Source organism: Poecilia reticulata, linkage group LG21, assembly GCF_000633615.1.
Source record: "Poecilia reticulata strain Guanapo linkage group LG21, Guppy_female_1.0+MT, whole genome shotgun sequence".
NCBI classification, from domain to species: domain Eukaryota; kingdom Metazoa; phylum Chordata; class Actinopteri; order Cyprinodontiformes; family Poeciliidae; genus Poecilia; species Poecilia reticulata.
In genome coordinates, this window is record NC_024351.1 from 4,766,872 (window position 1) to 4,777,317 (window position 10,446).

The 10,446-nt window shown below is 38.2% G+C and overlaps 1 protein-coding gene across 3 annotated transcripts; it reads left to right on the forward strand.

Annotated features, from left to right (window-relative positions):
• Positions 1 to 2,683: 2,683 nt before the first annotated feature.
• On the forward strand, positions 2,684 to 10,001 carry vgll2a (vestigial-like family member 2a). Of its 3 annotated transcripts, none has more exons than XM_008397217.1 (4): positions 2,684 to 2,891; positions 3,857 to 4,103; positions 6,746 to 7,243; positions 9,379 to 10,001. In XM_008397217.1, exons 1-4 carry the CDS (start codon positions 2,814 to 2,816, stop codon positions 9,564 to 9,566), a joined length of 1,011 nt encoding a protein of 336 aa, XP_008395439.1. In that variant the 5' UTR covers positions 2,684 to 2,813; the 3' UTR covers positions 9,567 to 10,001. The 3 variants fall into 3 exon arrangements, with proteins under 3 accessions (XP_008395439.1, XP_008395440.1, XP_008395441.1); XM_008397218.1 differs by having other exon boundaries at positions 3,860 to 4,103; XM_008397219.1 differs by having other exon boundaries at positions 9,219 to 9,474.
• Positions 10,002 to 10,446: the final 445 nt, after the last annotated feature.

Consider the following 10,446-nt stretch of genomic DNA (forward strand, 5'->3'; position numbering starts at 1 on the left):
TTATTAATAACTATAGCAAATTAACCAATTTACAAATATAAGCATACATAGACCAAGTAAAGATAAAAGAAAGGTTTTTTTATGGGATAGAATAAGGTTATGTTGGTACATTTTATGGAAATCATTGATGAATATGATGAAGATCAAAACCTTTCAGGTTTCAGAGCTGGATGGAAACAAAAATTCCGTCTCATATATTCATAAATATTGAAATTTGATATTATCAATGTGCTTTGTAGAAAGTTAAAGCCTAAAAAAAATCATCTGATTAATTCCTTGCAACTGTTTTTCCTCTTTCATTGTTTGACTTTAACAGTTTTTAGTCACATGACCCGGTTTTAAAGTCCATTTAAAGTCCCTCCAGAACCAGAACCAGAACCAAACATTCAGCTTCTGATCACCAACAAATGCCCAGAAAACGGCAAAACTGCAGAAACACTGACTTCCTTTAAATCAAGGCTGAAAACCCACCTGCTTACAGGTTACTTTGATTAATACACTGAAAAAAGAGAGCAGCTTAAAAAAATGCAGATAATTTATTACATCTAATCGATTTAACTTGATTAAACTTAATTGATTTATCTTTGATTAACATGACAATTTAATAAACTTAATATATTTACTTAGATAAACTCAATTTTATTAATGATCCATCCATCCATCCATCCATCCATCCATCCATCCATCCATCCATCCATCCATCCATCCATCCATCCATCCATCCATCCATCCATCCATCCATCGCTGCTCCTCTGTTGCTCCTGAGTGGGACAGAGAACAGGCACAAGGGGAGGTCCAGAGCAAAATGAGGATCACTGATGAGTTGATGCTCAAGTATTTTTATTTATTTATGTTTAGTTCACCACACAACCTGCACCTGAGTACCTGGTAGTCAACAGCATAATATCTAATAATTCTAGTTTTCCTTTTTTTTTTAAATGACTAAATCTGATATTACTAACACCTGCAGTCTGTTTTAAATGTGAGAAAAAGTTCTGTAGGTAAAATCAAATTAATGTAGAGCTTAATTCAGAGCTTAGATGATAATTATAAGAGACTGGTTAATTGTTCAGACATGAATTTATCTATAAATGTTTATTTTAGGAAGATAAAACTTTGATCCCTGCAAGCTTTTTTAGTTTTCTTTTTTTATGTTTGAAACTGCATTGAAATTTAGTCTGATTCTGAGCTCAGATTTGAATTTTGAAAACTTTACATGATTTTAAATTAACGTTTGCTTGTTTTGAGATGACGAACACGTCATTATGAGTTTTGGGTGCAATAGATGGTGACCAGAAACTTCCTGGCTCAAACTGGAACCAAACAATCTGACCTCTTGAGTTTAGGAGGCCGCTGAGAGATCCCAGGAGTTCGTAGCTTAACATTCTTCTCATTGGTTGGTTTAATTTGTTTACTCTTTCAATTAGCAGGTGGTGACTGTGACATTCTTTGCAGCTGCTTTGGAAACCTACAACTAGGAGGAGCAGCGCTGCACCCTTTCTAAATATAATATTTCATTTGAAGTGGCTTGTTTATTTGAGCTTTAGATGGTCGATATTATCAAATATTTAATTTTAGGGAATGTTTGGGGTTTGTCTGAGCTGTCCTAACATCAGACCAGATTGTTTAATCCCTGCTCTCTTCTTTTTGGATGATATTTTAATGAAATTTATGTCATTTAGAGGGATTGCATTTCCTCTCCTGCCTGAAAAATCCAGGAAGTTCATGAAAGTCTTGTCAACCTGCATTACTTCTGGAGCTAAACTGAAAAAAAAGGAACTAAAAAAAAAAAATTAAACTGAACAATTATTTTTGAAAGAAAAACAAAAAAACTTGAACCTTTCTGAGTTTGAAAAGTGAATAATTTCCAAGAAAAAGAGACAAATTTTGAGATTAATCTCGGAAATATTCTAGAAAAGAACTTTTAAATTTATGAGTTTTAAAAGTGAAAAAATAGCTAGAAAAATATCAAAAATTTTGAGATAAATCTCAGAAATTTTCTTGAAAAAAATCTTTAAAAGTTCTGAGTTTAAAAAGAGAAAAAAACTGCAAGAAATAAATCTGAAATTTTAAAATCAAGCTCAGAAATTTTATAAAAAGAACTTAAAAATTTATGAGTTTCAAAAGTCAAACATTTTCAACTTCATCAGAAAATTTCTAGAAAGGACTTGGACATTTTAGAGATTAATATCAACATTTCTGAGTTTTTTTTTGGCAGAAATTTTTACTTTCATTTTTATTGTTTTATCTACAGTGGCCCTGATATGCTTCCATACAAAGACGTGTTTCTGAAGGATCTATTGTTTCTGGAGGGAATCAACTCAGGTGCTGTCTGAATTATTCCAGGTTTCATTTGTTTATTTGAGCTGATTTTTTTTTTAATTTTATTTCTGACGTTTCTTCTTCTGTCCTCAAACTGCGTGGTCAGCTGTAAGAACCTTTCACAAAAGAGATAAAAACGCGCCCAAATTCCCAAGAAAACTAATAAAATTATATATAAAAAACGGTGTCCTGCTGGAGGACAGACATACAGAAATGAGCAGCTTCTGATTTGTTTCATGTTTCTTAATTAAAAGCCCATTAAGGCAGAGGTGGAGCTCTGGCTCCTGATTGGTGGGTGTGCGCGCGTGCGGTGGGAGGAGGCGGGGCCGTGGGGTCGCTCCTTCTCGGGTCCGGGCCGCAGTCCGGTGCGTAAAGAGCGCAGAGAGCGCGCAGAGGAGTTGAGCACCGGCTTGGACTTTTCCGATTCCGTCTCTCCGTCCGACCTGAGCGGCTCTAGATGACGCTTGGTTCTTCTTCGTGAGTTGTTCGCCATGAGCTGCCTGGATGTGATGTACCAAGTGTTTGGTCCTCAGCCTTATTTCAGCTCCTACAGCCCCTACCACCACCAGGTACGCTGCATTTCCGCACGGCTTCTCTTTACGTCGGTCTAAATTCACAATATAATCGTAATTAAACTGAGTTTAGATTGTTTTTAAAGTGACCAGCGGTTCAAATCCGTCTGAAAAGGTAATAAAAAGACGTTTTCTTCAACTTAAAGAAGTTACTGAACCCGTAAAACTGGATTGGTTGATAGTTTTAAATACTTTTAATGAATAAAAAATGTGTAAAAAAGATTTGACACAGTTTTCCATTTATTTATGTTTTGTTGGATAAGTTAATATTTAAATAAAAGACAATTAATTGCAGTATTTCGAAGTTTTATGCATTTATAAACACAATATGCATCTAAACTATATATTATAGTAAATGCATCCAGCTAATCTATGTAGCTGTAAGGCAGGAGTACTCAGGCTAATTGCATGTAAAATAAAAACTAGTTTGTAAATATTTACTAACTAGAGTCTTAGAGGCAGCAGGTCTGTTTTCTGGTCTGTTCAGACTTTTTAAAAGTTTTTTTTCTCTCTGTGTATCAAACTCTCAGTCAACATGCAGACGTGTTTCACATGATGTGAAAACTCACTCTGTCCGCCACCTAAACACTCTGAGACCCAACCTGCCGTCATAATGAACAGTTTCACAGCTGATTTGTTTTATTTCACGGAACATTTCCACCTGCATGTCTAATTATGCTGCGTACATTTTGGCTTTTAATCAGAAAATACAAACAGCAAAACTGATTTCACCAACTTGCGCGTTAAAAACATCAGGAAACAAAACAGTTCAAAGTTTCTGTGTTGGTCTTAGATGTGGAATTCAAACTAAACATCACCCGTGTCATCAGATCCTGAAATAAACCTCTAAGAGGTTTGCAGGTCAGAGGTCAAGGTTTTTTTTAGGTTAGCAATAATAACAGGCAGTAAGTTGCATCAAGGCAAACAAGAGCAGACATGATGTATGTCTGTTTTTACTCCAGAAGCTGGCTTTCTACTCCAAAATGGAAAACCCCCAGGAGCTCAGCAGCCGACTCGGCCCCTCGGGGCCGCCGGCCATCAAAGAGGAGGACAAGGAGCTGCCGCCGGGCACCGAGTACCTGAGCTCCCGCTGCGTCCTGTTCACCTACTTCCAGGGTGACATCAGCACGGTGGTGGACGAGCATTTCAGCCGAGCGCTCAGCCAGACGAGCGCGTACCTGACGGCGAGCGGGAACAAGGCGCCCAGAGGTTCGTGGATCCGCCGTTCAGCCGGTTCAACGCAACTTTAATAATCTGCAAACGGAGTTCCAGCTGAACTTGGAGTCAGTTTCTACTTCAACACTGCAGCCATACGATGGTTTTGAGTCCAACATTTACATCTGAATCAGTTTTTAGTGCAAACTGAAGAAGTATTGTAGGACAGAAACGATTAATCAGAATAAACGTGATTAATCGATTATTAAAATAATAATCAACTATTTTAGTAATTGACTAATCTATAACTGGAGTACACAGACTCAACAAAAAGACTATTTGTAGAAAAACAACATATTCAGAGCAGTAATTAAACCAAAACCGAACAATACAGTGTTGGAAATCGTTCAGTGTCGATTCGATTTTTAGTATCACGACTTGACTCAGAAACTAATTTATCTATTCAGACGTTTTAGATATTGTGTTTAAATTTTATAAGTGACAAGAGGAAAAAACTTTTACTTAAAATTATTCCATCAGTTTATATTTAAACAAAATTAAATGCATAAAATTCTGTAACTTAAATTACAAGTATTGGGTTGGTTTAGCCTCCTGGCTTTTTCTTATCAAAGAATTATTCAAAATACATTTCTACAAACAACTAAACAGACTAAAATAGATTTTTGAGCATCTTGAACTGATCCCAGGTCTATAAAATGTGCTTCTCTGTAGAATCTTTTTTTTTTTTCCTGCACCTCTAATTGTAGGAATGAAACGATTAATCAGATTATACGTGATTAATCGATCATTGAAATTTTGTTGTTGATTAATCATTAACTGCAGTATACAAAGTAAAAAATAACAATATATTCAGAGCAGTAATTAAACCGAAACTGTACAAAATAAAAATACATTTAAAATAAAAAACATCTTTATCTGTAAATGTTTTAGCCGAACTTCGCCTGGTTCAATTTTACTTAAGGAATGCTGTGTTATTGCAATAAAATGTTTATTTTCTTACTTAAGAAAATATTTTAATAATTTTTATTTACACCTTTAATATATTTTAATGTAAAAAGACTTGTGTAGTTATATCTGTATTTTTTTAGCCGATTAATCGATTAATTGTCAGATTAAACCATTTTTATTCATTTACTTAACCTTTTATTTAACCAAGTGAGCTGATTGAAAACAAAGTCTCATTAAAACACAAAGTATTGTAATAAAACAAAAACACTCCTGATTTTCATCCACTGCTGCTTTGTGCAGATTTCAGATCAGTTTATCGGCACAGAAATGGACCGATCAGGGTTTCCTTAATCGATCAATTTCTTGTTTTCTTTGAGTTCTGAGCTGCAGATTAAATATTAATTGAGTCCAATTTCTTTTTCCTAAAAGAACAAATCAACATGTAGCAGAGAAAATAATGTGCTGCATTGTTCTGATGGAGGTCGTTTTGGATCCAACAGAAATTTAAGGAATTACAAGATTCTTTTATTGTTTCTTCATCCAGGTTTGCGTCTCTAAGCTTTATCTGTTTTCTATTAAACTCAGAGTCATTTGATAATTCAAGCTGTTGGTTATTAGACAGAAAAATATTCAACCTTTTCTGCCTGTGATCTGCTAATCACCAATCAGAGCCGATCACAGGAAAATTGACCGTTTCCAATCTCTGCAGCTTTGATAAAACACATTTAATGAATTTATGTTTTCTGTTTGCAGATTTGCATAGATCACACATTTATCCTCTTACTGCTCTGTCTTTATGCTTCATATAAACATTTTTTTTACAACATAAATCAAGCTTTTCTTTTCAAATAATGGCTAACTGATTAAAACAATTGTACTAAGACATTTTCTTTCCACCGTAAACCACAGTGAGGTTAATTTTTTTAATGCATTTGCACAAAACCTCTAAAATTCCAGTATTTTTATGTAACTGAATAACTTTAGATTCAGCAAGTAGATTTGCTGTGTTCAGAGAAAACTATTAGATTTTTCGTTGCTTCCCAAATGCTGGAATAAATAAATGTTGTTGGCAAACGGCATGTTAAATTGCAAAAACCTTCAGAATTGATGCATAAAGCTTTATATTTAAACTCCTTATACATTTATATACTCATTTATTTATTAGGCTCTTCAACTTGGTAAACTTTATTAGGCTTCTTAAAACTCAACGTTTACACTCACACATGAAAATGGCAGCAAACAGATGCACAATTGTACAACCATACATTTTGAAAAGCATCGGTAGAGCCTCCTGCACAACCAACAAGAAAGCAGCCAGTGGTTTCTGGATGGTTAAGGTAACAACAACACACTTGTCTTTTCCAGCAGCCATTGTACAACAGTAAAATCAGCTAACCAAATGTGCTGGAGCTCAGCTTGGGTTGCTAGGTAACAGCCGATGTTACAAGGCAACAGTGCAGAGCCTGCAGATTTGTAATACATTTTGAAGGTTTTTGAAACGGCTCATTTTCCAAACGCCAACAATCATGAACGTATTGCCAAAAACATCTAGTTAGTTTTTTAAGCACTTGTTCTGTTTTTAGAAGCAGCAGAAACCCAAACGGAAGCACAAAAATGTGCAGAGTTTGAATATTTAAAAGTTTGAGTTCTTCAGACTCTGTTCTTGTCTTTTCTAAACATTTTACTGAATGTTTTTTGAAGTGACTCCATGATTTGGGTTTTCTCAGACGGCTCCTTCCCCATGAGTCAGAGGAGTTTCCCTCCGTCGTTCTGGAACAGCTCCTACCAGCCGGCGGCCTCCTCCACGCTGGGCGGCGCTCTGTCCGCCCCCCATGCAGACATCTCCTTCCCCGCCGACCCATACTCCTCCAGCTCCCTACACAGCCACCTCCACCAGCCCAGCCCCGACACCTGGCACCCGTCGCACCACCACCACCATCATCACCACCACCCTTATTCGCTAGGGGGCGCCATTAGCGCTCAGAGCTCAGCCTACTCTCGCCCAGGCGTCCACGAGATGTACGGCGCGGCGTTCGACCCGAGGTACAGCTCCCTGCTGGTGCCGTCAGTGAGGTCGCACCACCGACTGTCGTCGGGCAGTTCGGTGCCGGGGCCCAGCACCTCGCCCTGCGACCTCGGCGGGAAGGCGGAGTCGGGGACGGGATCGGCCTGGAGCGGCTCCTTCGCCGGAGCTGGAGCGGAGATCGGACTCAACATAGATACAGGTACAATAATCCTCAGAAATCAGCCGACATCTTTCATTAAAGGGATAGTTCAGTGTTTCACCTGGGGTTATGTGATGTAGAAATTAACAGGCAGTATCTTACTTCCTGTAGAAAGTAGAGAACTCGGTTTGAGTGAACGGCTACTGGACGTAAGAACTAAGACTGTTTTCACACCTGATAGTCTGGTAGATTTGGTTTGATTGTCCACCAAAATTACAACATTTGTTAAATTTCCAGCTGAGGTTCACTTTCACACTGTTGTCTCAATCAATCTAAACCAGTGGTTCTTAACCTGGGTTCGGCCCCTCAAGGGTTCGATGAGTCGGTCTCAGGGGTTCGGCGGAGCCGCGGAGGTAAAGACACACTTGTGTAAAGTCGTGATGACGCCCAGCTTTGCCATCACTTGCTGCAGAGGATCACGTTACATTGCTTAGCCAATCAGAGGATCACGTTACATTGCTTAGCCAATCAGAGGATCACGTTACATTGCTKAGCCAATCAGAGGATCACGTTACATTGCTTAGCCAATCAGAGGATCACGTTACATTGCTKAGCCAATCAGAGCTGCGGAGGAGCTGATGGAAGGAGCTCCACTCTCAGCATGAATTTGAACTTTTGTCTTTATTTACTTCAGCGCAGCTCACAGTTTTTACCAAATTCTGTAGCTTTCGGTGAACTTCTAAATCTGCTCCTTAGTCGCATCTTTTCGGGCCTGCTACTGCCTCTAGTGGCGTGGGGTGGTAACACAACTAATATAATTACATTACTAAATCAGAATACCGCAAAGTCTTTATTATTAATTTTTCATTCTCTTAAGAATGTAGAGCTAATTAAATGATTTAAACAAAACCTTAAAGTGGTTCCAGTTTCTCTCGATGGTCAATCTGCTGAAACTGTGGCACATTTTAAATACCTTGGGTCGTTCCTGGACAGTCAGCTCAACTTTGCTGAAAACACTGACTATATTCTGAAGAAGTGTTCTCAGAGACTCTACCTTTTAAGAAGACTTAGTGACCATGTGGTGACCCAACTAGACTGTAGTTGGGTCACCCCTATGTCTTGAATTTGGGGGGAAAAAAAATCATATTTCATATTTTATTTATCACTACATAAGGGTTCAGTGAATGCGCATATGAAACTGGTGGGTTTGGTACCTCAAAAAAGGTTAAGAACCACTGGTCTAAACCCTTTGAAAAACCTGTCCCACTCCTCGCCTGTGGGGGCGCTGCACCAAGAACCACTGAAGGAAAAGACATGAAAACCTCTGAAGAAGACGCTAAGCACAACTTCCTTTTTCATGAAATGTAAACAAAAATGAAGTTTCATCAAATTTTAGCGGTTTTGGCAAAACGTAGATATTCCACTAATGTCGAAAAATCACAATTTTGCAATTACAATGTTTCTCTTAAATGAGAAGAGAAACATTGTAACTGCTTCTCCTCTTCTGAATAAGTTTTTAAACGTGAATAAGTTATTAAAAACATGCCACTTCCTGTCATCTTCCTCTTTGTCGTTTTCGACAGTAGTAACATCCAGCTGTAGATCATGCGACTCGTGTGAAGAGAAAAAAAGTTTTTCCTTTGCAGTTTTGCAAAATAAACCAATTTCAATACATCCCAGCGTGACAACTTGAGTCTTTTTCTAAATTTCCATGTTTCCATTAAGTGAACTCATGAACCAATTTGTGCGATTATAAGTTTAATGTAATCGCAGCTACGGTGTAATTAAATGAAAATCTGTTTCTGTCCCTCGGATCGACTTACACAAAGTGCTTTTAACGAACAAAACGTCCGTCAGTCGGCACCTTCACTCCAGCTGTCAGCTCCATTTTCTGCTGCTGTTGCTTTTTTCCTCCTTCTTCACCTCGGGCCACTTCCTACTGCTTTTATCAACAAGCTTTTGTCAGTGTCTAATCTTCCTTTTCTTGCCTTTATCTTGTCTCGCTCTTCCTCCTTTTCTTTCTCATCTTTCTCAGGTCTGCAGGCGCAGGATAAAAGCAAGGATTTGTACTGGTTTTAGAGACTCTTCCTCACCTTCCTCTTTCTATTTTGGCCTTTTTTCCCTCCAACTCTAAGAAACTGTGAGGCAAAAATCCGTTTTTTAAGGGGGTGTAACAGCTTCTGGTCTGCTTGCAGCTCTGCGCTACAGTGGACTGTGCAGCAGCGGCGGCGGCGGCGGCGGCAGCCCTGCTGAGCTGAACGCCGACAGCATGGATGCTAAGCAAGCGTGGATTCAGAAAACCAGGAGGGAAACCGATCTGAACGGATACGGACAAAGACAAAAGCCTCTGTGCTTCTGTGACAGGGAGGGACTACATTCCTAAGCTGGGAAAGAAAAAAAAGAAACGTCCGGAGGGACAGACGGACAGAAACACATGTGGGTTTCGCACTCGAAGGACTTGGCAGACCCTTCCTTACTGGGAGTGTGTTATGGCTGTGCTGGTGTTCAGGACAGGACCTGGCAGGCGATGAAAGCAGGAACAGTCTGGACACTTCGGTGTTCGGGGGAATCACGTTCCGACTGGACATATCAGCTCAGAATCAACAACAAAAATCAGGATTTTTGGACCTCAACTGATTTCTGAAGCATTTTAGCTGCAACAGCAAACCTCATCCACGTCCAAACCGTATCGAAGGTTTGCAAACGGCATCAAGACGAAGCATGCTAACTGTAAATCCTGTTTTATGAGTGTACAGTGACATTGTCCTTAAAGGTATTGCACAAAGTGAATAAATTTCAAATCTACAGATTCAGAAAAGATGGCAGCGAACAATGTTCTATTTTTTATTTTGAAATCAAGCTTTGACAGAAAGTAGTTTCCTGATTGAAAACAAAAATATTTATGTTTTAATTATTTTAAAGGCAGACAAAACGGGAAATACCTTTGAGTTTAAATGCGACTTTAAGTTAAAAGTATTTCAGCAGATATTCAGTGCCTATGAAACGTATTCATACCATTGGAGGTTTTAACGTTTTTATAACTTTTACATCATAATTTTTTAATCTTTGACAAATATTGTAAAAAAAAAAAAAAACAACCTTTTAATGTCAGAGTGAAATCTGATTTTTACAAAATAATAACAAATGGATGAAAACTATTTAACATTAACATAAATATTCTCTTTTAAAGTTGATCAACAGAGGTCCAACCAAATGGGGCTTGAAGTCTCACAATCAGTGGAATGGAGATCATCTGAGTCAAT

What these genes read in the sequence shown, in the direction of transcription:
- vgll2a (XM_008397217.1), top strand. Translation starts at nt 2,814, where the DNA reads ATGAGCTGCCTGGATGTGATGTACCAAGTGTTTGGTCCTCAGCCTTAT. An exon ending in CGGGAACAAGGCGCCCAGAG is followed by an intron (nt 4,104 to 6,745) that starts GTTCGTGGATCC and finishes GGGTTTTCTCAG; the next exon opens with ACGGCTCCTTCCCCATGAGT. An exon ending in CGGACTCAACATAGATACAG is followed by an intron (nt 7,244 to 9,378) that starts GTACAATAATCC and finishes GTCTGCTTGCAG; the next exon opens with CTCTGCGCTACAGTGGACTG.